The sequence below is a fragment of the Ascaphus truei genome, chromosome 15 (assembly GCF_040206685.1).
Source record: "Ascaphus truei isolate aAscTru1 chromosome 15, aAscTru1.hap1, whole genome shotgun sequence".
In the NCBI taxonomy this organism is placed as follows: Eukaryota; Metazoa; Chordata; class Amphibia; order Anura; family Ascaphidae; genus Ascaphus; species Ascaphus truei.
Genome location: NC_134497.1, coordinates 47670032 through 47696422, shown reverse-complemented (window position 1 = coordinate 47696422; position 26391 = coordinate 47670032). Strand labels below are relative to the sequence as shown.

Genomic DNA, 26391 nt, shown 5'->3' with positions numbered 1-26391 from the left:
CTGAGAATATCAATTTCATGTTTGAGTTAATGACGGTTCTGTTATCCGCTTTGCTCAGCTCGTCCCAGGGAGCGCTATGGGGAGAGGTTACAGAAGCAGTTAGGAGAGCAGTTATAGGGAGCGGGTTATAGGAAAAGTTAGGGAGGAGGGATAGGGAGCAGTTATAGGAGCAGCTAAGGGAAGGAGGTATAGCAGCAGTTAGGAGAGGAGTTAGGGTTAAAGGTTATAGGAGCAGTTCCGAGAGGAGTTATATGAATACTTTGATTGTTATAGGATTCATAGGGAGTGGTTATGGGAAAGGTTATAGGTGCAGATAGGGGAGGAGTTAGAGAGCAGCTGTAGGAGTCGCTTTCATACCCTTTTAGTAGATGGTAGATCAGGAAAGATTCAGGCCAGTGTTTTTCAGACAGGTGTTTATTTGTTTACAGTCTGTATTATAACAATATCCCGCCTAGATCAGCCCCATCTGTTACAGTCTGTGTTATAACAGTATCACGCCTAGATCAGCCCCATCTGTTACAGTCTGTGTTATAACAGTATCACGCCTAGATCAGCCCCATCTGTTACAGTCTGTGTTATAACAGTATCACGCCTAGATCAGCCCCATCTGTTACAGTCTGTGTTATAACAGTATCACGCCTAGATCAGCCCCATCTGTTACAGTCTGTGTTATAACAGTATCACGCCTAGATCAACCCCATCTGTTACAGTCTGTGTTATAACAATATCACGCCTAGATCAGCCCCATCTGTTACAGTCTGTGTTATAACAATATCACGCCTAGATCAGCCCCATCTGTTAGTCTGTGTTATAACAATATCACACCTAGATCAGCCCCATCTGTTACAGTCTGTGTTATAAAAATATCACGCCTAGATCAGCCCCATCTGTTACAGTCTGTGTTATAACAATATCACGCCTAGATCAGCCCCATCTGTTACAGTCTGTGTTATAACAATATCACGCCTAGATCAGCCCCATCTGTTACAGTCTGTGTTATAACAATATCACACCTAGATCAGCCCCATCTGTTACAGTCTGTGTTATAACAATATCACGCCTAGATCAGCCCCATCTGTTAGTCTGTGTTATAACAATATCACACCTAGATCAGCCCCATCTGTTACAGTCTGTGTTATAAAAATATCACGCCTAGATCAGCCCCATCTGTTACAGTCTGTGTTATAACAATACCACGCCTAGATCAGCCCCATCTGTTACAGTCTGTGTTATAACAGTATCACGCCTAGATCAGCCCCATCTGTTACAGTCCAGAAAAAATGGCAAAAAACCCCACAAGAATAGACATCTTTGGGAAACAATATAGTGGACGTTGCTCGGGGCGAGAATGTTACCTCTGATCCTCCGACCGGAGCCGCACACCCTACCTGAGAGCACTTCGGCACCGGAAAAGTCTTTTAAACAAAACCTCTGCATTGTACATATAAGTAGTAAGGAGTCCGTACCACTGAAACATAATAAGGCAATATTCTAAGCCCCAGATACAGGAGAGCTTTCACTAAGCATAAAAAGGCAAACCCACAAGCTCATTCCTCGGTTATTCCACAAGAACGCATACACACATTATAACATATTGCAAAGAGGGTTGGAGCACACAGTTGTGTGTCCTTGTGCGTCAGTAGAATGCAATATCCAATATGTGTTGCAGTTCGGGACACAGAAGGACTTGTTTAGTAGCCGGCTGGCTGTCAAACACAATTACAAATCGCATAACTTATCAAAAAGTCCACAACACAGAGCTTTAGAAAATAGTTTGGTTAAGAGAAGGAATCCTTCATCAAGTTGCTGCAGGATTTCTGCATATATAACCCCAAAAGCAGCAAACGGGCTCAGGGTGCATCGGTTTCCACCCCGACATTGGACCTTATATTGATAAAGGTCCGCGGTATAAACGTAAGCGAGGGGATACTTGGTACAGTTCTAAAGAAGTAGCAGGTACTCAATGGGCTAATTAAATGGTTTTAACAGCATCCTCAAATGTTTCAGTTCTTACTTTCAGCCTTTATATTGATAAAGGGCGGAGAGAATCCTTATAGAAAGGACGAGCGCTCCCAGCGCCCAACAAAGGGATTTACTGCGACTTGCAGCAACAGTTTCTGATGTCGGACCTTCATCAAGATCAAGGTCCGAGGTGAAGGCCTGAATAAAACCCATTGGTAGACTGCTCTGACTGCTATTCCTATATAAATGTACTAGATGCTTCCTTTTTATGTTCTTTACACATGCAATGGGAGGTGGGAGAAAATACAAAAAAATATATATATACTTTTTTATTGTTCTTCTTAAGATTTTGGGAGTGTTTGCCAGTAGCTACATTATCTTTGCAACAATATATTTGATACTCCTTGTAATATTATTTGGGTTTCAACATGTATTTACATTAAAAACCCAAAAGCTTAACTAATACCCACGGATGCCATTAAATATTATATCTCAGCATCAAAGAGATCCCCTGGATAAGGGTATGAATATCATGTTCTACATCCCGCTCCTGCCAACCCCCTCACCCCCCATCCTACTGCCCAAGTGGGAAATTATAGGTACCCTGTGAATATTTGGCTTGCCCGGGACAAGCAGCCACTCGGACATAATGCATCCCGACTTCATTCAGCAGCAAAGGGAGACGCCTGAAAGTCCAACATAAACTGGATTATTCCTACAGCTACTGCTACAGTATCAGCTTCCACTTAACACAACCGGTCAGTAAGAGGAGGCTAGGATTACACACAGATCAGTCGTCGTCCCTCTCTGCTAAATGAATGGTTTGCAGCTATATTTATAGCACATCTTGTGTAACAGAAGCCATGGAATTTAGCTGAAGAAAATGCTATGATCTACATCACACCATTCCCACGTAGTGCCGATGATCGAAGCTTCAGTGCTGGGTCCACTTGATGTCCTTCAAGTCGATGCCATCCTGAACCATCTCCCACAGAGGGCTGTGAAGAATACACACAGATTAAAACGGACAGCGTCAACCAGATCCGCAGCACCCACTACAACACTGCTCATCTGGCACCCGGCATGGGACCTGGGTGTTACCCCTGGACTCTGCTCCTGCTAATTTCACACAAGTTGCCGAGGCCGTTTTCCCACGCTGAAACGCACTCGGAATTGAAGATATATATGTTAAAGAGGTTATCTAAAATGACATTACAATAAGCTCGCGGGCCTTTCAACTTCAAAATGCTATCAGATCTGGCTCCTATGGAGAACTAGCTGAAGAACCCCCCCCCGGCTCGGCAACCAGCACTGCAGGAACCCACATTTGTGTGTGTGTGCTAATAAATGTATTTCATGTATTAGGGCAGGAGAGGCCAAATCCAGTCCTCAAGGGCTACCAAAAGGTCAGGTTATAAGGATATCCCTGCGTCAGCACAGGTGGCTTAATCAGTGGCTCAGTCGAAGACTGAGCCACTGATTAAGCCACCTGTGCTGACGCAGGGATATCCTTAAAACCTTACCAGTTGGTGGCCCTTGAGGACTGGAGTTGGCCACTCCTGTATTAGGGAGTGTGCGAGTTCCCTGGATGGTTACAGAGTATTTATGTACAGTACCTCCACTGCTACAGCCCAAATGTGAGGTGCAGCCAGCGTAATCTCCAGATTTAAATATACATGCATATATCCCTGTAACCCCCGATTTCTTGGCTTACGAATGAATGGACGCAGGTAATAAATTCCGTACCTCATGTCCCGGAGCCGTTTCACCTCCACGATGCATTTATTCACCGTATAATCGATCTCTTCCTCAGTTGTGAAGCGTCCAATGCCAAACCTAGAAAGGGACAGGACACCGGTGTCACCTACGTGTCCACTGCGGCAGTGTAACACAAACCCGCCAGCTCGGCCTGTCCCTCCGTTTTACCCACAATGCACTCCCCCCTCCCATATTCTACAGGGAGGATAGAAAAAATATATATATCCTCCCTGTAGAATATGGGCGGGGGGGGAGTGCATTGTGGGTAAAATGAAGGGACAGGCCAAGCCGGTGGGTGGGTACACACACACACACACACACACACACACACACACGGCTTAGGTATGTTTCCGTACAAAGGTTCAGCTGTTACAGGCTTGCTAAACAACAATACAAAAACACCCAGTGGCTGACTTGCCACACAGACAAACATTCTGAAATATTCATCTATCTTTGGCTAAGGATGTTTGCAACAACTGGAATGCCTCAAGGAGAGGAGAAAGGAGAGAGACAGCAAAGGAGAGGAGGACACAGATGGATGGCGAGGAGGAAGGAATGGAGAGCAGCGTGCACATCTGGCAGGAGGGAGTGCAAAGAGAGGGGAGAAGAGACAGCAAGGTGAGTAGGAGGAGGAAACAGAGAGACAGCAAAGAGAGGAGACAGGTGAGGTGAGTAGGAGAGGAGGGAGTGCAGGGTGCACAAAGAAGAGCAAACACAGTAAGTCAGGGAGTGCAGAGAGGGGAGGGGAGAGTGCAAAGAGGAGCAGGGCATGATGGAGGAGAGCGTAAGGTGCGAAAGAGGGGACAAGAGACAACGAGGCATTACAGGGAGGGGTGAAAACAGAGAGTCATATTTCATTAATAACCTATAAGATCTGCTATGCAAGAGCTGTATGGTACGCCGGGTACCGCTAGTAATACATAATATAATTATATTATTTGTTGTAACTTTTACTTTTCTTCCTATGTTGTGTTCATGTGTAAAGGCCTACGCACCAAGTGTCACAAATGACCTTTTTGGCATAAAATTAGTACACATCTCCCTGAAGTGTGCGTCGGCACATGAAACGGGCGTAGGGTTTTAGGTGGGAGGCGACACACCCCCGGAAGCACTCTGCAATACTCCAAGAGATACGGTCGTATAGCAGTGGCTTATGAGACTAACAAGTCTAGTTTACTATCACTGCATACTCTGTGTCCATATAATGTTTAAGTAATAATCCCCTCAGAACAGGGCATTACTGGCCCTGGAAGAGCTGAAGGCCCGAGGCGAAGCCGAGGGACTTTAACCCAGCCAGGGCATTATTGGCCAGTAATGCCCTGTTCTGAGGGGATTATTACTAGTATTGGCTAAGTGTAGGCTTTTTTTTCATAAATAGACACTTTTGTATAGTTATATAGATTTTTTTATTAAAATAAAATGGTAAATACATTAAACCACCTCTATATACGCTTACACTGCAGCTATCTATATCCACACACTGCCGCCCCCTCTGTGTACACACACACACACACACACACACACACACAAACTGCTGCTACACACAAACTATGTTGCAGCTGCTACACACACACACACACAACACAACTGCACAGCACCTCCCCCCCCCCCCCCCAACACACACACACACACATACTGCTGCTACTAATCTTGTCAGTTTTTTTTCTTGGTAATATTGCTATTTAAGTAGTTATTTATCTGCTTTACATTGCAATAATAGGAATATTAAGATTTCATGACTATTTACGTCTTAATATATTTCTACATCTAGAGAGCAGCATAGTAAGGGATCTAGTGTAGCTTCATGCTGGACACCTGTTGATTTATATGTACAGTAATATTTTAATTCTGTTTGAATTTTGCGATAAGATTATAGAGGACGGGAATCATGGTCATAGCAGCTTCAATGAACAACAGTTCTAAGCAAGAAGTTAGCAGAATAAATCTCTCTATATTATAAAATTATGTTGTCTGTAACTCTCAGATATAGCTCATCTGTGACATCATAGTGCACATAGCCTGGTGGCAGATAGCTATAGTGTAGACAGAAAGCAAATGAAGAAAGAAAGAGTAAGTCACATGAGAAAGCAAGAATGCTGGAAGGGAGAGAGACGGAAAGAATTGGTGACGGGCAATGAAAGATGCGGTGGAGAGAGAGAAGGAAGGGAGAGGGGGGAGTGGGGGAAGATGGAGAAAGTGGGGAGAGAGAAGGGAGTGAGGAGAGAGAGAAGGGAGGGAGGAGAGAGAGAAGGAAGGGAGAGAAAAAGTGGGGAGAGAGAAGGGAGGGAGGAGAGAGAGAAGGAAGGGAGGAGAGAGAGAGAAGGAAGGGAGGAGAGAGAGAGAAGGAAGGGAGGAGAGAGAGAGAAGGGAGGGAGGAGAGAGAGAGAAGGGAGGGAGGAGAGAGAGAAGGGAGGGAGGAGAGAGAGAAGGGAGGGAGGAGAGAGAGAAGGGAGGGAGGAGAGAGAGAAGGGAGGGAGGAGAGAGAGAAGGGAGGGAGGAGAGAGAGAAGGAAGGGAGAGAAAAAGTGGGGAGAGGAGAGAAGGTGAATCATGCATGAGCTGAACCTTAGTATAGTATATTTTTAAATTATAATTAAAAACACCAACCTTATGGATGAATGAGCCAAATCCTCATCGGCTCCGATAGCTCTCAATACGTAGGACGGCTCCAGAGAGGCAGAGGTACACGCACTGGAACAAGGAGAAGCTCATATACTCCCTCTCCCAAGGGACAATTATACAAACCCTATATATTAAACCTTGTGCGGGTGTAACCTGCCTTTGAAGTTGCAATCCCACATAGCCATACAGAACACAATATTTCCCCAATCTAGTTGGTTTCCCCAAAACTAATCGAACCGCGCTAAACACAAAGATTTGGTTTCTTTTGTGTCTCAGGAAATTAATGGACAAAGTGCTTTTCCGAATGGGGGAGAATTTGTCAGTCAAGTGTTTTCTTTACCATAACCCCAACCTGTCCTTATCAGAGCCAACACAGATAAAGGGAAGTGAGATAGGGGGCTTTGCCTGGGCAAACTCTTGTTGAACACACGCTCAGGAAATGAAACCCCTCCCAAGTCTCAGCTCACCGTGTTTGCAAACTAACTACAGGAAAATGGCAGATTTTGGTATGTAAAGGCAGTTGCCTTTTGCCTTTTGTGCACTTTGCTGACATCATTGATGGTACAGGAAGTTCTAGGTGTCACAGGACATCCGTGTCATGTCACAGAACTCCATGACCGGAAGATACAATATTCAGACCCTACTAAGACTGATATTAAAAGGACACTCCTTTGAAATATTCCCCCTTCCTGCTGTCCCCGTCACAGGCAGAGCCGCAAATGACATGGCAGGAAGCCGTGCCGAGGTCTCGCAGGGTAATGATCACGCCGCTGTACCCCTCCTTTGTATAGGCTGGCGCGTCACAGACAAACGAGGGTAGTAAGAGGTCTGTTTGCTTTCACGTACCTTCCAGATGAAAGGGCCACATCTTTAAGCGCCATCAACAGGCTTTCCCCTTCCACATAAGCAAAGGATAAGTTTACACAGCCTACAAAAGAGACGAGGGGGGTGAGGAAATCACAGCGTTTAGTGCCATTTATACGCAGCTTCGGACAGACACGGACAGCTGGCCAAGAACAGCGGCCTGATCCGTCAAGAGAGTTCACATTACAGCAGGAGATCCCGTTTTAATCAGCCATTCAAGTCAAATCCCAGATAAATGTTGATAAATCTCAACCGCTCCCAGTTGAATACTTAGTCGGAAGAAAATGTAATTTACACAGCCTAGCACACGGGGTCAATTCCCGTCCCCCCACAACAGGCCAGGTTTTAACAATCTCTCTGCTTCAGCACAGGTGGATCAGTCGAAGACTCCACAACCTGTGGCTGAAGCAGGGAAATCCTGAAAACCTGACCTGGGCAAGCCAATAAAAAGGTTTGGGGAAGCGGAGAACACACAGGGACATCAAACAAAAGGGACCAGCCAGAGGAAGTGAAACCCTCCCACGTCCCAGCTCAAACTAACTTAAATCACTTATTCTAAAAACAATACTTCAAAGCGACTGACCCCTTAACCATGTCACTGCCATTAGTACACTTTGCCCCTAGGAGGAACTGAACCCTTAACCCTGTCACTGCCATTAGTACACTTTGCCCCTAGGAGGGACTGACCCCTTAACCCTGTCACTGCCATTAGTACACTTTGTCCATAGAAGGGACTGACCCCTTAACCATGTCACTGCTATTAGTACACTTTGCCCCTAGGAGGGACTGTCCCCTTAACCATGTCACTGCCATTAGTACACTTTGCCCCTAGGAGGGACTGACCCCTTAACCATGTCACTGCCATTAGTACACTTTGTCCATAGAAGGGACTGACCCCTTAACCATGTCACTGCTATTAGTACACTTTGTCCCTAGGAGGGACTGACCCCTTAACCATGTCACTGCCATTAGTACACTTTGCCCCTAGGGGGGACTGACCCCTTAACCCTGTCACTGCCATTAGTACACTTTGCTCCTAGGAGGGACTGACCCCTTAACCATGTCACTGCCATTAGTACACTTTGCCCCTAGGAGGGACTGACCCCTTAACATGTCACTGCCATTAGTACACTTTGCCCCTAGGAGGGACTGACCCCTTAACCATGTCACTGCCATTAGTACACTTTGCCCCTAGGGGGGACTGACCCCTTAACCATGTCACTGCCATTAGTACACTTTGTCCATAGGAGGGACTGAGCCCTTAACCCTGTCACTGCCATTAGTACACTTTGCCCCTAGAAGGGACTGGCCCCTTAACCATGTCACTGCCATTAGTACACTTTGTCCCTAGGAGGGACTGTCCCCTTAACCATGTCACTGCCATTAGTACACTTTGCCCCTAGGAGGGACTGTCCCCTTAACCATGTCACTGCCATTAGTACACTTTGTCCCTAGGAGGGACTGACCCCTTAACCATGTCACTGCCATTAGTACACTTTGCCCCTAGGGGGGACTGACCCCTTAACCATGTCACTGCCATTAGTACACTTTGCCCCTAGGAGGGACTGACCCTTAACCATGTCACTGCCATTAGTTCACTTTGCCCCTAGGAGGGACTGACACCTTAACCCTGTCACTGCCATTAGTACACTTTGCCCCTAGGAGGGACTGACCCCTTAACCATGTCACTGCCATTAGTACACTTTGCTCCTAGGAGGGACTGACTCCTTAACCATGTCACTGCCATTAGTACACTTTGCCCCTAGGAGGGACTGACCCCTTAACCATGTCACTGCCATTAGTACACTTTCACCCTAGGAGGGACTGACACCTTAACCCTGTCACTGCCATTAGTACACTTTGTCCATAGGAGGGACTGACCCCTTAACCATGTCACTAGCATTAGTACACTTTGCTCCTAGGAGGGACCGACCCCTTAACCATGTCACTGTCATTAGTATACTTTGCCCCTAGGAGGGACTGACCCCTTAACCATGTCACGGCCATTAGTACACTTTGCCCCTAGGAGGGACTGACCCCTTAACCATGTCACTGCCATTAGTACACTTTGCCCCTAGGAGGGACTGACCCTTAACCATGTCACTGCCATTAGTACACTTTGCCCCTAGGAGGAACTGAACCCTTAACCATGTCACTGCCATTAGTACACTTTGCCCCTAGGAGGGACTGACCCCTTAACCATGTCACTGCCATTAGTACACTTTGCTCCTAGGAGGGATTGACCTCTTAACCAAGTCACTGCCATTAGTTCACTTTGCCCCTAGGAGGGACTGACACCTTAACCATGTCACTGCCATTAGTACACTTTGCCCCTAAGAGGGACTGTCCCCTTAACCATGTCACTGCCATTAGTACACTTTGCCCCTAGGAGGGACTGACCCCTTAACCATGTCACTGCCATTAGTACACTTTGCCCCTATGAGGGACTGACCCCTTAACCCTGTCACTGCCATTAGTACACTTTGCCCCTAGGAGGAACTGAACCCTTAACCATGTCACTGCCATTAGTACACTTTGCCCCTAGGAGGAACTGAACCCTTAACCATGTCACTGCCATTAGTACACTTTGCCCCTAGGAGGGACTGACCCCTTAACCCTGTCACTGCCATTAGTATACTTTGCCCCTAGGAGGGACTGACCCCTTAAACATGTCACTGCTATTAGTACACTTTGCCCCTAGGAGGGACTGACCCCTTAAAGCTGCAGACCAAGTAATATCCTAGATGTTTCTTTTTTTTTTTTTAAATAAATGAGTTTTGAACTATGATTTTTTAATTTTAAACCACTACGAATACATTTTTAATGCAGTATAATGTAATAAGCATTTTTTGTTTCTATATCAACCATTTACAAAGTCACATCCCCTTCCTCTTCTGAAACATGCTCTGGCGCACCCCTTTTTGAGCCCTTCCCTCTCTATAGCAGTGCACCAATTGTATCTAGTGACTGCCTGGTCACATGATCTTCCCCACAGAACTTTGCATCTTTGGTCTTCATCTGCTGCACTGACAGACATTTAGTGAACCCCCAAGCTGAATCTTCACCGATCGATCACAGGAGAACACATCAATCAGCAACTTAGCTAATGACTTATTGTGTGGATTGTATTGATGCACATATTAAAGGGGAAAAATTAAATACATTTTATTTTTTAAACGGCAGCTTGGACGGCTGCTTTAAGCCATTCCAAAATATAGACCTTTGCTCTAATGATTAATAAACGATTTGCATGTCATTACCACTAACGGCAGTTCTAATTACCGTTGTGCTCTTCCTAACTCTCCTCCTGCCTTCCTCGACTCCTTCTCCGCTGTCACAGAGGAGGACGTATCACTGCTGATCTCCTCTTCCTCCTCTAGTCTACCACATGCCCTCTTAACCCCATTCCCTCCCATCTCCTCAAACCTCTTTCTCTTATCCTTACACTCACACATATTCAACTCCGCCTTCTACTCTCTAGCAGTGCACCAATTGTATCTAGTGACTGCCTGGTCACATGATCTTCCCCACAGAACTGTGCACCTTTGGTCCTCTTCTGTTGCACTGACAGCCATTTAGTGAACCCCCGAGCCAAATCTTTGCCGTTCGATCAGCAACTTAGCTCATTACTTATCATTATGTGGATTGTATTGATGCACATTTTAAAGGGGAAAATTAATTAAAAACTAAAACGGCAGCTTGGATTGCTGCTTTAAACATGTAACTTCTGACTTCCAGGAGGCGTGACTTCAAGATGGCTGATTATTATCCGAGCTCTCTGCCTGACCGATCTTAATTCACAGACATCCTCCTTTTAAAGAAAAAAGAGCCAGAAACTCCTCCCAGAAAGTGAGATAGAGAAGCTGGGAATTCTGTTACATGATACGTCTGGGAGGAAATACGCTTAAGAACTACAGAGCCTGGAGTGTGAATCTGCTCCCTGCGGGACTCTCTCCCAACCTCAGGGCCAAGTCTGAATCTTCCCCCTGCCGGGACTCTCTCCCAACCTCAGGGCCAAGTCTGAATCTTCCCCCTGCCGGGACTCTCTCCCAACCTCAGGGCCAAGTCTGAATCTGCTCCCTGCCGGGACCCTCTCCCAGCCTCAGGGCCAAGTCTGAATCTGCTCTCTGCCGGGACCCTCTCCCAACCTCAGGGCCAAGTCTGAATCTTCCCCCTGCCGGGACCCTCTCCCAACCTCAGGGCCAAGTCTGAATCTTCCCCCTGCCGGGACCCCCTCCCAACCTCAGGGCCAAGTCTGAATCTTCCCCCTGCCGGGACCCTCTCCCAACCTCAGGGCCAAGTCTGAATCTGCTCTCAGCCGGGACCCTCTCCCAACCTCAGGCCAAGTCTGACTCTTCCCCCTGCCTGGACACTCTCCCAACCTCAGGGCCAAGTCTGACTCTTCCCCCTGCCGGGACCCTCTCCCAACCTCAGGGCCAAGTCTGAATCTGCTCCCTGCCGGGACACTCTCCCAACCTCAGGGCCAAGTCTGAATCTTCCCCCTGCCGGGACCATCTCCCAACCTCAGGGCCAAGTCTGAATCTGCTCCCTGCCGGGACCCTCTCCCAACCTCAGGGCCAAGTCTGAATCTGCTCCCTGCCGGGACACTCTCCCAACCTCAGGGCCAAGTCTGAATCTGCTCTCAGCCGGGACCCTATCCCAACCTCAGGGCCAAGTCTGAATCTGCTCTCTGCCGGGACACTCTCCCAACCTCAGGGCCAAGTCTGAATCTGCTTCTTGCCGGGACACTCTCCCAACCTCAGGGCCAAGTCTGAATCTGCTCCCTGCCGGGACACTCTCCCAACCTCAGGGCCAAGTCTGAATCTGCTCCCTGCCGGGACACTCTCCCAACCTCAGGGCCAAGTCTGAATCTGCTCCCTGCCGGGACACTCTCCCAACCTCAGGGCCAAGTCTGAATCTGCTTCTTGCCGGGACACTCTCCCAACCTCAGGGCCAAGTCTGAATCTGCTCCCTGCCGGGACACTCTCCCAACCTCAGGGCCAAGTCTGAATCTGCTCCCTGCCGGGACCCTCTCCCAACCTCAGGGCCAAGTCTGAATCTGCTCCCTGCCGGGACCCTCTCCCAACCTCAGGGCCAAGACTGAATCTTCCCCCTGCCGGGACACTCTCCCAACCTCAGGGCCAAGTCTGAATCTGCTCTCAGCCGGGATACTCTCCCAACCTCAGGGCCAAGTCTGAATCTTCCCCCTGCCGGGACCCTCTCCCAACCTCAGGGCCAAGTCTGAATCTGCTCCCTGCCGGGACACTCTCCCAACCTCAGGACCAAGTCTGAATCTGCTCCCTGCCGGGACACTCTCCCAACCTCAGGGCCAAGTCTGAATCTGCTCCCTGCCGGGACCCTCTCCCAACCTCAGGGCCAAGTCTGAATCTTCCCCCTGCCGGGACCATCTCCCAACCTCAGGGCCAAGTCTGAATCTTCCCCCTGCCGGGACCCTCTCCCAACCTCAGGGCCAAGTCTGAATCTGCTCCCTGCCGGGACCCTCTCCCAACCTCAGGACCAAGTCTGAATCTGCTCCCTGCCGGGACCCTCTCCCAACCTCAGGGCCAAGTCTGAATCTTCCCCCTGCCGGGACCCTCTCCCAACCTCAGGGCCAAGTCTGAATCTGTCCCCTGCCGGGACCCTCTCCCAACCTCAGGGCCAAGTCTGAATCTTCCCCCTGCCGGGACCCTCTCCCAACCTCAGGGCCAAGTCTGAGCTTCCCCTTGCCGGGACTCTCTCCCAACCTCAGGGCCAAGTCTGTATCTGCCCCCTGCCGGGACCCTCTCCCAGCCTCAGGGCCAAGTCTGAATCTTACCCTTGCCGGGACCCTCTCCCAACCTCAGGGCCAAGTCTGAATCTTCCCCCTGCCGGGACCCTCTCCCAACCTCAGGGCCAAGTCTGAATCTTCCCCCTGCCGGGACCCTCTCCCAGCCTCAGGGCCAAGTCTGAATCTGCTCCCTGCCGGGACACTCTCCCAACCTCAGGGCCAAGTCTGAATCTGCTCCCTGCCGGGACCCTCTCCCAACCTCAGGGCCAAGTCTGAATCTGCTCCCTGCCGGGACCCTCTCCCAACCTCAGGGCCAAGTCTGAATCTTCCCCCTGCCGGGACCCTCTCCCAACCTCAGGGCCAAGTCTGAATCTGCTCCCTGCCGGGACACTCTGCCAACCTCAGGGCCAAGTCTGAATCTGCTCCCTGCCGGGACCCTCTCCCAACCTCAGGGCCAAGTCTGAATCTGCTCCCTGCCGGGACCCTCTCCCAACCTCAGGGCCAAGTCTGAATCTTCCCCCTGCCGGGACCCTCTCCCAACCTCAGGGCCAAGTCTGAATCTTCCCCCTGCCGGGACCCTCTCCCAACCTCAGGGCCAAGTCTGAATCTTCCCCCTGCCGGGACTCTCTCCCAACCTCAGGGCCAAGTCTGTATCTGCCCCCTGCCGGGACCCTCTCCCAACCTCAGGGCCAAGTCTGAATCTTACCCCTGCCGGGACCCTCTCCCAACCTCAGGGCCAAGTCTGAATCTTCCCCCTGCCGGGACCCTCTCCCAACCTCAGGGCCAAGTCTGAATCTTCCCCCTGCCGGGACCCTCTCCCAACCTCAGGGCCAAGTCTGAATCTTCCCCCTGCCGGGACTCTCTCCCAACCTCAGGGCCAAGTCTGTATCTGCCCCCTGCCGGGACCCTCTCCCAGCCTCAGGGCCAAGTCTGAATCTGCTCCCTGCCGGGACCCTCTCCCAACCTCAGGGCCAAGTCTGAATCTGCTCCCTGCCGGGACCCTCTCCCAACCTCAGGGCCAAGTCTGAATCTTCCCCCTGCCGGGACCCTCTCCCAACCTCAGGGCCAAGTCTGAATCTGCTCCCTGCCGGGACACTCTCCCAACCTCAGGGCCAAGTCTGAATCTGCTCCCTGCCGGGACCCTCTCCCAACCTCAGGGCCAAGTCTGAATCTTCCCCCTGCCGGGACCCTCTCCCAACCTCAGGGCCAAGTCTGAATCTGCTCCCTGCCGGGACCCTCTCCCAACCTCAGGGCCAAGTCTGAATCTTCCCCCTGCCGGGACCCTCTCCCAACCTCAGGGCCAAGTCTGAATCTTCCCACTGCCGGGACCCTCTCCCAACCTCAGGGCCAAGTCTGAATCTGCTCCCTGCCGGGACACTCTCCCAACCTCAGGGCCAAGTCTGAATCTGCTCCCTGCCGGGACCCTCTCCCAACTTCAGGGCCAAGTCTTAATCTGCTCTCAGCCGGGACCCTATCCCAACCTCAGGGCCAAGTCTGAATCTGCTCTCTGCCGGGACCCTCTCCCAACCTCAGGGCCAAGACTGAATCTGCTCCCTGCCGGGATACTCTCCCAACCTCAGGGCCAAGTCTGACTCTTCCCCCTGCCGGGACTCTCTCCCAACCTCAGGGCCAAGTCTGAATCTTCCCCCTGCCGGGACCCTCTCCCAACCTCAGGGCCAAGCCTGACTCTTCCCCCTGCCGGGACCCTCTCCCAACCTCAGGGCCAAGTCTGAATCTTCCCCCTGCCGGGACCCTCTCCCAACCTCAGGGCCAAGTCTGAATCTTCCCCCTGCCGGGACCCTCTCCCAACCTCAGGGCCAAGTCTGTATCTGCCCCCTGCCGGGACCCTCTCCCAGCCTCAGGGCCAAGTCTGAATCTGCTCCCTGCCGGGACACTCTCCCAACCTCAGGGCCAAGTCTGAATCTGCTCTCAGCCGGGACCCTCTCCCAACCTCAGGGCCAAGTCTGAATCTGCTCTCTGCCGGGACCCTCTCCCAACCTCAGGGCCAAGTCTGACTCTTCCCCCTGCCGGGACCCTCTCCCAACCTCAGGGCCAAGTCTGAATCTTCCCCCTGCCGGGACCCTCTCCCAACCTCAGGGCCAAGTCTGACTCTTCCCCCTGCCGGGACCCTCTCCCAACCTCAGGGCCAAGTCTGAATCTTCCCCCTGCCGGGACTCTCTCCCAACTTCAGGGGACGAATCTGAATCTGCTCTCTGCCGGGACCCTCTCCCAACCTGAGGGGCCAAGCCCTAATCTGCCGGGACCAACTCCCAACCTCAGGGGCCAAGCCCTAACCTGCCGGGACCCCCTCCCAACCTCAGGGGCCAAGCCCTAATCTGCCGGGACCCCCTCCCAACCTCAGGGTCCAAGCCCGAATCTGCCGGGACCCCCTCCCAACCTCAGGGGCCAAGCCCTAAACTGCCGGGACCCTCTCCCAACCTGAGGGGCCAAGCCCGAATCTGCCAGGACCCCCTTCCACCCAATGGGATGAGTCTGAATCTGCCGGGACCCTCTTCCACCCTATGCTCTCTGCCAGGACTCTCCCAACCTCCCGTCGGGCGGAAGTTGGATCCCGGCACCGACAGGAAGAGGGAGAAGAGGAAGCGCGTGATCCCTGACAGGCAGAGGGAGGTGTTTTCCTTTGGGATAGGGGCCTTAACTTTATCGGAGTGGGCCGCCTCCAGTAGCGTCGCATTGCCATGATGAGTGACGTCAAATGACACCACTCGTCATGGCAACGTGACATCATGACGCAGCGATGCTGGGGGGGGGGACTGCTGCCAGCATGCCACCATGGGCTCCCCAAAGCCTATGATTTCATGTATATAGCCCCGACAGTATACGCAGCACTTTAGAATGGGAATAAGCACATCAGGAAACCAAAGAGCTTACAATCCAAGTGCTACCATGGGGTACCTAAAATATGGCTTCTGACGTACCTGGCACACCAGAGACGCTTGCGACAGGTACGTCTTAGGTACTTGCTCCTTTTCTAGGGGATGACTGATGGAGCGGTCCCACCTCCCAAGTCCGTTATCTGGGGCCCGGGCGCACCACGCGATTGCTCCTGTAGCGAGCGCCCGATGCGGAAGCGGCGGAGAATCACCGGCGCGGTGTAAGTTAGAATCCACCGAGGACGGTAAAAACTCTCCCAAGAAAGGATCTTCGAAGCGGGCACGAGCAGAAAACGCCGCCGCGACGCCGCGACACCGCGCCCCCTTCACAATACCGTACGCGTGACAGAAAAAAGGACTGAGAAATGCCAACCCCCCGCGGCGTGGAAGAGCGCCGGCGCACTCAGACGTAGTACCTGCGTAGCGCTGCTTCGGGTCTCCGTTTAAAATAACGTCTGGAATTTCTCTCATTATGTTCCCGATCAGTCTGTCCGCCAGCGCGCTGATTCTGTCGTGATCGTACTAAATTATTACAAATAAATACAAAAATAAATAAATTAAATAATGTAGCAGGTGGCTCGTAGGGCCATATCTGCTAAATGGTGCCAAGCCTTACAACAGGTCGCTAACCCCCCACCCGCCCCCCCCCCTCAAAGCAGCACTCCTGATTTTAGAGATATAGCGCTAGATAGATAGATTTGAAGCAGGGGGTCTCGGGAGCGGAATCGTGTTCATTTCAGCTGCGGGGACCCCCTGCTTCACGAAATACTTACCTCCGTAGAGGGTGCCGGTAGCAGCTCTGGCTGGGCCATGTGGGGCTATTGAAATGGCAGCTTTAAAGCACCCGCGTCACGCGGAAGCCGTAATTTCATCATTTGCAGCTTCTTATTGGCCCACATGACCGGGACATTTATACTTACAGGAGTTTCTGTCGCCCCCTACGGAGGCATCTCAGGAAGCAGGGGGACCCGGAGCTGAAATTAATGGGGTTCAGCTCCGGAGACCCCCTGTTTCCCACATAGGGGAAACTTTGGGGGAGGGATCTTATGCCCCTTTAAATGGATGGGGAAAATCAAAGCTTAACACGGTTTAGTAAATATGCTCCAGAAGAATCACTACACACAAACGTTGTGCTATAAAGTTAAAACGTTACGTAAAGGACCATATTAACTAAGTACTGCTATGCCGCCTGGGCCCGACACACCGTACGGTCCCATTCACTTGATGGAGTAGCACTGATTTCGTAAACATGACTTAAAAGCTGAAGTCCCACTTAGCAACCGATACGGAGTTAGAAACCCAATGCAGTAACTCTGGCAGGTAACACATCTAACGCTCGTTTCGCAGCCCTAACCAGCACCAACCCATATATACAGAGCGCTTTCTAACAGGAGCATACAGACACGAGAACACGGGATAGTTCCATATACAACTATCGGGGATGAGAGAATTATACACCAGTGAAGCCACTCACACATCCCCGCCCCCAGGTTAGAAGCAGGAGGTCTCCGGAGCCGAACCGCGTTCATTTCAGCTTTGGGGTCCCCCTGCTCCCCGAGGTACCTCTGTATGGGGGGGCCGGAAGCAGCTCCGCAGGTTTAAAGCTCCCGGTCACACGGAAAGCCACAAGGGATGACGTTGCGGCTTCCGTTTGGCTCTGGTGACATTTAAACCGCCATTTCCATAGCCCCAACAAGCACAGTCAGAGATGATACCGGCGCCCCCTACGGAGGTCTGTATCTCAGGAAGCAGGGGGTCCCCGGAGCTGAAATTAACACGGTTCAGCTCTAGAGACTCCCTGCTTCCCACCTATTAAAAAAAATTACAACTCGGAGTGTTGCTTTAACTTATACAATGTTAGTATCTTGCCGCGAGCGTCTGAGGTTCCCACGGTAACCTTTGCACTGCACAGGGCTCTGGGGAGAGCTCCATTTTAACCTCCCGGACTCAATATTTTAAGGTTTCCATCTCCTGATCGGAACATCCCATTTTTACAAATAAAAGCAGCTTTGGGAAAATAACTTAAAAAAAAAAAAAGGATCAGCGACTGCTGCTTTAATAGCCTTTCAAAATGTACGGCTAATTTCCCAACGCACTAATAAAATGGAAGCGTTATAGGGAGGGCAGAAAGCAGAGGGCACAACTTCATGTATCACATTATCCACTGACAGGTCCCCGGCCTTCCGGGAGGAGGCGGGAGGCGAAGGACTTAGGGCCACCCACCTGTAATTCCTCCTGCGCAACTTCACAGGCTGCTCCAAAGCCAACCACCAGGGGTGTGGGGACCGTCCCGGATCTCAGGCCTCGCTCCTGTCCCCCGCCGCTCATCAGGGCCTCCAGCCGGACCCGGGGCCGGCGGCGGATGTAAATGGCTCCGACCCCTGAAAGCAGAAAATCGGTAGTCAATGGATCCAGCCTGACGTCCCTTGGCTGTCAGACGGGACCACAATGCATTGCAAAGCAGGGAAGGGCTGTAGATAAGCAGGTTAAGCCTCATGCCGCTGATCATACTGGAGGCTACCAAGGTGAGGAGCTCCCTGATAACAGCCTGGAGATGTTTTATCCCTCTGGTCTCACCAGGTCCTACAGAGATGGAGGCAAGACTTGGGGGTGGTTTGCAGGAGGATCTCTGAATCCAGTGGGGTATAAAATCTCAAGACTACAGAATGTTAAAAACTTTCCTTATCTTGTGACTTCTATGTAGAAAGCAATGAGTTATCTAGAACACACACACACACACACACACACACACACACACACACACACACACACACACACACACACACACACACAGCTCTTGCAAAGAATCGCCTATCCAGGTGGAGTAAGCAGGCACTCTCTGGTCATATTAAAAGGTGATGACTTTATCCCGACAGATGTTTCGGCTCTCGTCTTGAGACAATCGTAGCTCAGATATACTGTATGTCTGCTTTGAAAGCATTTGCTATTGCTAAAGTTTTCCCAGGGATCGGAGGTGGACACTTGGAGAGCTATTTACCACAAAGAGACTGTAGATGCATTGTGAGACTAGAATCACTTATGCTGATAGATTTTAATGATTATTTTCGTTTCTCTGAAGTGCTGTGCATACGTTTTTAAATGCTGGTTTATATTCTGTTTTTCATGCTAAGAATCAATCTCTATATTTGCGCCATTGATGTGAGATGCAGGGAACACGTCATCAGGGGTCTCGAGTGTAGTCGCTGCCATTGGTCCACATCACGCAGAAAACAGTACTTCCACAATGCATCCTCATTGGAATTCAGCCACCGGAAGCGTTGGCAAAACGTACATCGGGGCGGTGTCTTCCACTTCCCTCATCACCTTTGAAGGTGCTAAGATGCATTGGCGTTCTTCACCACACATCACAGTTTGACCCGAACTGCAGCAGAGATATATTCGGGACTCTTATGCAATAAAGATTGCTCTAGGACTGCAGCAATCTTGTGACTATGAAGCATGGTCACTAAGGAGTATCGGGCTCCTCATTCGGGACTTCTCTTTCCTGTAAAGTTACTGTATGCAATCATAAATACTTTTCCCCACCACGGTGGTATTGGAGTATACTCTGTCCCGGTTTCACACTGTTCTGTTCCACCATAATTATCCGGCAACACCAACGCTTACTCCCATGTGTTGCTCTGTATTTTACATCTCTGCCTCTCTGCTCCCCTCATTGTGCTATATATTAAGAGTTAGATGATGCACTTTATTCAAAGTAAGAGGGAGTTGTTTTTAACCGACTCAAAGTATTAGTGAAACTCAATGTTTCAATCCCACGGAGGACCGCACACACAATATAGATATATACACACACACACACACACAGCACCATAGAAGTTTACACAATGCTGCAGCTGATCCTCCATCCAATACCTTTTGGTCCGTAGATTTTATGTCCACTTATACTCATCAGATCGATTTTCATCTTGTGCACGTTCAGCGGGATTTTGCCCACGGCCTGCGCGGCGTCCGTGTGGAAGAAAACTTTGCGGGAGTTACAGATATGCCCTGCAGAAACAAAGACAAGGCGGTCAAAAAGGATACCTTGCAGTGTGAGGAGGCGGTGAAATGCGTCGGCTGCGTGCGCAGGCGGTGAAATGCGTCAGGCTGCGCGAGCAGGCGGTGAAATGCGTCAGGCTGCGCGTGTAGGCGGTGAAATGCGTCAGGCTGCGCGAGCAGGCGGTGAAATGCGTCAGGCTGCGCGAGCAGGCGGTGAAATGCATCAGGCTGCGCAAGCAGGCGGTGAAATGCATCAGGCTGCGCAAGCAGGCGGTGAAATGCGTAAAGCTGCGCGAGCAGGCGGTGAAATGCGTCAGGCTGCGTGAGCAGGCAGTGAAATGCGTCAGGCTGCGCGAGCAGGCGGTGAAATGCGTCAGGCTGCGCAGGCAGGTGGTGAAATGTGTCAGGCTGCGCGAGCAGGTGGTGAAATGCGTCAGGCTGCGCGAGCAGGTGGTGAAATGCGTCAGGCTGCGCGAGCAGGCGGTGAAATGCGTCAGGCTGCGTGCCGCGTGAGCAGGCGGTGAAATGCGTCAGGCTGCGTGCCGCGTGAGCAGGCGGTGAAATGCGTCAGGCTGCGTGCCGCGTGAGCAGGCGGTGAAATGCGTCAGGCTGCGTGCCACGTGAGAAGGCGGTGAAATGCGTCAGGCTGCGTGCCGCGTGAGCAGGCGGTGAAATGCGTCAGGCTGTGTGCCGCGTGAGCAGGCGGTGAAATGCGTCAGGCTGCGTGCCGCGTGAGCAGGAGGTGAAATGCGTCAGGCGGCGTGCCGCGTGAGCAGGCGGTGAAATGCGTCAGGCTGCGTGCCGCGTGAGCAGGCGGTGAAATGCGTCAGGCTGCGTGCCGTGTGAGCAGGCGGTGAAATGCGTCAGGCTGCGTGCCGCGTGAGCAGGCAGTGAAATGCGTCAGGCTGCGTGCCGCGTGAGCAGGCAGTGAAATGCGTCAGGCTGCGTGCCGCGTGAGCAGGCGGTGAAATGCGTCAGGCTGCGTGCCGCGTGAGCAGGCGGTGAAATGCGTCAGGGTCGTGCCGCGTGAGCAGGCGGTGAAATGCATCAGGGTTGGTGCTGTATGAGGCGGTGAAATGCGTCAGGGTTGGTGCCGTGTGAGGAGGTGGTGAAATGCGTCAGGGTTGGTGCCATGAGGGGAGGTGGTGAAATGTGTCAGGGTTCATGCTGTGTGAGGAGGCAGTGAAATGCGTCAGGGTTGGTGCCGTGTGAGGTGGTGAAATGCGTCAGGGTTTATGCAATGTGAGGAGGGCTATGAAATTCGTCAGAGTTCATGCAGTGTTTTTAGAAAGTTTTTCTTGTGCCTAATAATAATTTTGCTTCTTGTACATGCCATAGTTTACAATCTTATTTTGGTACCGGAGGACCTAGGAGGTTGAATGAGCCGATGAAGGTAAACAAGGAACTGATACGGAGATTTGAACCACTTCATATATCAATATATACACACAAACAAACCAGGATCCCCCATCTAACCCTGATCCGCCATTAACGGCAAGTTACTTGAATTGACTTAGTGAATCGCCTGCTTAGTATTTTAAGACTAAAACAGCCCCGGATAGTTTGGCCTGGAACAAATATGTGAATAAAAGTATATATTGAAGGGAGCCGAGTTCTGGCAGGAGAGAAATGGGGTCCGTACCTATGTCAGATATTGGCTGGGTCACCCCGATCTCATTATTCACGGCCATCACGGACACCAGGCTGGTTTCCGACCTAATGGCGTCTTCCAAAACCTGAAGAGAGACACGTTCACCGGGAGATTATAGAGAGCCATGTTCACCGGGAGATTATAGAGAGACACGTTCACCGGGAGATTATAGAGAGACACGTTCACCGGGAGATTATAGAGAGCCATGTTCACCGGGAGATTATAGAGAGACACGTTCACCGGGAGATTATAGAGAGACACGTTCACCGGGAGATTATAGAGAGACACGTTCACCGGGAGATTATAGAGCCATGTTCACCGGGAGATTATAGAGAGACACGTTCACCGGGAGATTATAGAGAGACACCAAAAGTGGCACAGGGCACGGAGTTGGAGGGTAACCCGCTGTCAGGGGCACAAACATCTTGCAGACATGAAAGCACATCGCTCCAACAGCTGCAAGTGTCCCACGCGTGGAAATAGGGGGACCCTGCAAACGTGACACGCGGAAACAGGGGGGGGATGGAGAGAACGTGCAAACGCCACACGTGTGTAGAAACGGATGGGGGGGCACCACGGAAATGTGTCACACGAGGAAACAGGGGGACCCTGCAAACTTCACATATCTGAGCCAGATTGTTTTTCTACCTGGGAATGAGGTTAGGGAGGAGGAGGAGGAGGTTAGGGAGGAGGAGGAGGAGGTCATATTCTTGTTGAGGATGAGGTCAGGTTTTCAGGAAATCCCAGCTTCAGCACAGGTGGCTCAATCAGAGGCTCAGTCTGATTGAGCCACCTGTGCTGAAGCAGGGATTGATTGAGCCCCCTGAGCTGAAGCAGGGGAATCCTGAAAACCTGGCATGTATTGAGTGACAGCGATAGAAATGGAAAGGAGTTGGACACACGTCCATTGGCCGAGGAGAAAGCCCGACTGAAACTTAGAAAACCAAGCGGACAAGTGAATGGGGCCCAGATAGGATCCATCCAAGGATATTCAAAGGGGTGTGCGGGCGACTACCATCACTAACAGGTGTCGGGCCACATGACTGAGCAAGAGCACACGTGGTCCCAGGTCACAAAACGTGGAAGTAGGGAAGAGGCGGGTAACTACAGGCCAGCGAGTCTGACCCCGCAGTGGGGAAATGAATGGAAACATAGAAGATCCAAGGCAGCGAGGGGTATACTGGGGGGGCTTACTTTGGAGGGGTATACTGGGGGGGCTTACTTTGGAGGGGTATACTGGGGGGCTTACTTTGGAGGGGTATACTGGGGGGCTTACTTTGGAGGGGATGGTATGCCATATTTTGCAGATGACAGAAAGATTTGCAACCGGGTTGACACTCCAGCAGGGGTAAACAAAATGGCTAATGAGGGTAGCTTGGAGGAATGATCAAGAGTATGACAACTACAATGTGGTGCCAAATAGTGTGAAGTCATGTATTTATGTCACAAAATATATATATATTAAAGGAAGATGGTAGGCGACTTCATTCAGATCTACAATGATTTTTTTAATGGAGTAGAGCACCCCAATATAGACTCCTATACAGTAGCTCATTTTTTGAGCACAAATACACAGACACACACACAGACACACACACAGACACACGCAAACAGACACACGCAAACAGACACACGCAAACAGACACACGCCAGCTGGGGAGCTCACCTTTAAGTCCAGTATCCCGTTCTTCTGGACAGGCAGGTAAGTGATCTGAAATCCTTCCGATTCCAGCATGCGGCACGAGTCCAGGACGCACTTGTGCTCCGTTTGCGTGGTGATGATGTGTTTCTTCCTCGACTTGTAGAATCGGCCCACGCCCTTCACACCACGTGGGAGGCGACAGAGAAAATACATTAAAACAACCTATTAATGTAGTCGGATTCCTTAAAAGGATGGTCACATTTAAACGGGTCAGTCCCTCCTAGGGGCAATGTGTACTAATGGCAGTGACATGGTTAAGGGGTCAGTCCCTCCTAGGGGCAAAGTGTACTAATGGCAGTGACATGGTTACGGGATCAGTCTCTCCTAGGGGCAAAGTGTACTAATGGCAGTGACATGGTTAAGGGGTCAGTCCCTCCTAGGAGCAAAGTGTACTAATGGCAGTGACATGGTTAAGGGGTCAGTCCCTCCTAGGGGCAAAGTGTACTAATGGCAGTGACATGGTTACGGGATCAGTCTCTCCTAGGGGCAAAGTGTACTAATGGCAGTGACATGGTTAAGGGGTCAGTCCCTCCTAGGGGCAAAGTGTACTAATGGCAGTGACATGGTTAAGGGGACAGTCCCTTCTAGGGGCAAAGTGTACTAATGGCAGTGACATGGTTAAGGGTTCAGTCCCTCCTAGGGGCAAAGTGTACTAATGGCAGTGACATGGTTAAGGGGTCAGTCTCTCCTAGGGGCAAAGTGTACTAATGGCAGTGACATGGTTAAGGGGTCAGTCCCTCCTAGGGGCAAAGTGTACTAATGGCAGTGACATGGTTAAGGGGTCAGTCCCGCCTAGGGGCAAAGTGTACTAATGGCAGTGACAGGGTTAATGATAATTGATGCTTTTTTTAAAGCAAAAATCAGGGCACCTATACGTATTTTTTATGTTACCTTTTAACACTGTGAAGGTTTTTATTTCCTCAAGCCACGTGAGAGCCCCTGCTTTAACCCTTTGAGCGTCCTATGGTGTAGCGTGATCAGGAGTTTAGTAACTCTAGGGGGTGGGTGCGGGTTTGGGGACTTTGCCATGCGATCCTGGATACTGGTGGCACTTGGATGCCGCTGGCGCTCAACGGAGATGAAACGGTAAAAAGAAGAAGTGGATGCGGTTACCTTCAGCGCGATGTTGTTGGACTCCGTCGCGCCGCTTGTGAAGATGATCTCTCGGGGATCGGCGCCTATCAGCGAGGCAACTTGCTGTTTAAAAGGAAAGACGGGGAATTTAGGGAGCGAAGGACGACCGAACCGTTTTCTACTTACGCACCACCGCGTCGGTGGCGGACACACCCGGCAGCAGATACCCAACGCCATTAGAACGCATGTCACAAGTAACTACCCAGATACCCCATCCAATTCCTGTCCCCTGGGGCCAACATTTCCACCTCTGCCGGAAGGCTGTCCTGTGGATTGGCTACTCTTTTAGTAACCAAGAACTTGACAATTTCAATGGATTTCCCAAAGCATGATCGGGGCGCACTGGTTTTCGCTAAAAGCTGCTTTAATCATTTATGCCTTCTAATAGGTGCTAATGAGGCAGGCCACTTTATCAGATATAGATTAAGCCCAGGTCCGAAGACAGAACACTGCTACAGGGTGAAAAACCTCCATCCAATTCCGTACAAAGTAAAGCACGTTTGTGGGATATGAGGGATCTGTAGAATAGAGGAAGTGCCGGCTGAGATCATGGTGTACATGCAAGTGCTGAAGGCAAAAAAATCCACAGGTGCCAAAACATTATTACATTTACTAGAGCCTGCATCGTATGCTAAGCAAATTCCCAGCTAGTGATTTTAGTGAAGGTGGTCTACCTAGGAGACCCATCTCAAGACGCTCTGCCCCCTAACAGCCCCAAACCCTTGTTACCGACGCATTTCGCAGCAACTAGGTTTCCAATGCATTCCACCGCCCCAGTCTGATTCCTGGGAGGCTGCAGTGTCTATAACCAAGAAACCTTCGCTAGGGAAAGAGCTGCTCATAGAGCCAGCAAATGTTCGTACAAGCCCGAGACACGAGCAAGGAGATAAGCCAACAACCCAGCTCGTTCAACACAGAGACGTTGCGGGGGGCACTTACCGCGCGTGCTTTCTCCATCGCTTTCTCGCTCTCCCACCCGTACGCGTGAGTCCTTGAGTGCGGATTTCCATAGTAGTTCACTAAAAAAGGCAGCATACGGTCCAGGACCCTGGGATCCTAGAGAGAGCACAAGCGGATTTCTACAAAGATCCATTTGCCGGGATTTAAGCGTTCCGAACGCTGAAATTAGCAGGAGCAGACAGCCCAAGAACCACATCCAGGTCCCGTGCGCCACATCCAGGTCCCACACCGGGCGCCAGATGAAGATCCCGGACATACAATATTGAAAACATATCCCTCAATTGAGCCACCTCTGCTGAAGCAGGGATATCATTAAAACCTGACAGAGGCCCATGACGACTGCAGTTGGCCAATCCTGATATAGGTGATTCTTTTGCAAAAGAAAATATAATAAACTAGTGTCAATTACCTACAATTAACATGTTAATGGAGACATTCATTCATTCCGGTCCCTGGGCTGGCTGCCCATTGAAAGGTTAGTCACTGTATATACATAAAAGGCCCAGGGTAATTGTATAAGGCCATAAAAGGGCGTACATACAGAGCTTTGAAAGGGAATTCCCCTAATGAATACTCTGGAGCAGTTATCCCCACGTGGGGGAATTTCACTGCTGTGTTATTCAACCGCGGGAATCTACTTTCAATTGAAAGCTTTTAAAAGGTACAAACCAGTGGTGTCGTAGCCTGAACATCCATATATAAGGGTCGGAGTTCGGACTCTTCTGGAAGTTTATGAACACCATTCTCTGCAGCAAGAACAAAGAAAACATTATATATCACATACACAAAAGGCGTCAGGATACACAACAACAGTAACAACCCAAAAGATCAGAGCGAGTGCTTCTGCTGACACACTAAACTGTACTATGTAGAAGGGTAAAAAATGGCGTCCACCAAATAGTACAATAAATGTGTCTTTACTAGCTCAACGTTTTTGCTCTTGAAAAAGGCTGTGTATGTGTGTGTGTGTGTATATGTGTGTGTGTGATATACACACCCACCAATACGAGGGTGGGCAACCGTGTCGCCATTCACCACTTGTGGCGAATTGGCAGTCAAAGTGTTGCGAATTGAGT

General features: G+C 50.6%; 1 protein-coding gene across 2 annotated transcripts in view; it reads right to left on the bottom strand.

Moving 5' to 3' along the window:
- Positions 1-396: 396 nt before the first annotated feature.
- NFS1 (NFS1 cysteine desulfurase) overlaps positions 397-26391 on the bottom strand; it is a 27682-nt gene continuing 1687 nt past the window's right edge. For both annotated transcript variants that reach the window (XM_075572553.1, XM_075572552.1), the window contains exons 2-13: positions 25985-26061; positions 25295-25411; positions 24335-24418; positions 23186-23338; positions 21511-21604; positions 19743-19877; positions 18090-18247; positions 16283-16388; positions 7188-7269; positions 6327-6410; positions 3709-3798; positions 397-2960 (exon numbers count right to left, since the gene is read on the bottom strand). In XM_075572553.1, the coding sequence (XP_075428668.1) occupies positions 2897-2960; positions 3709-3798; positions 6327-6410; positions 7188-7269; positions 16283-16388; positions 18090-18247; positions 19743-19877; positions 21511-21604; positions 23186-23338; positions 24335-24418; positions 25295-25411; positions 25985-26061 (1244 nt within the window). In that variant the 3' untranslated portion in view covers positions 397-2896. The remainder of the gene's footprint in view (positions 2961-3708; positions 3799-6326; positions 6411-7187; positions 7270-16282; positions 16389-18089; positions 18248-19742; positions 19878-21510; positions 21605-23185; positions 23339-24334; positions 24419-25294; positions 25412-25984; positions 26062-26391) is intronic.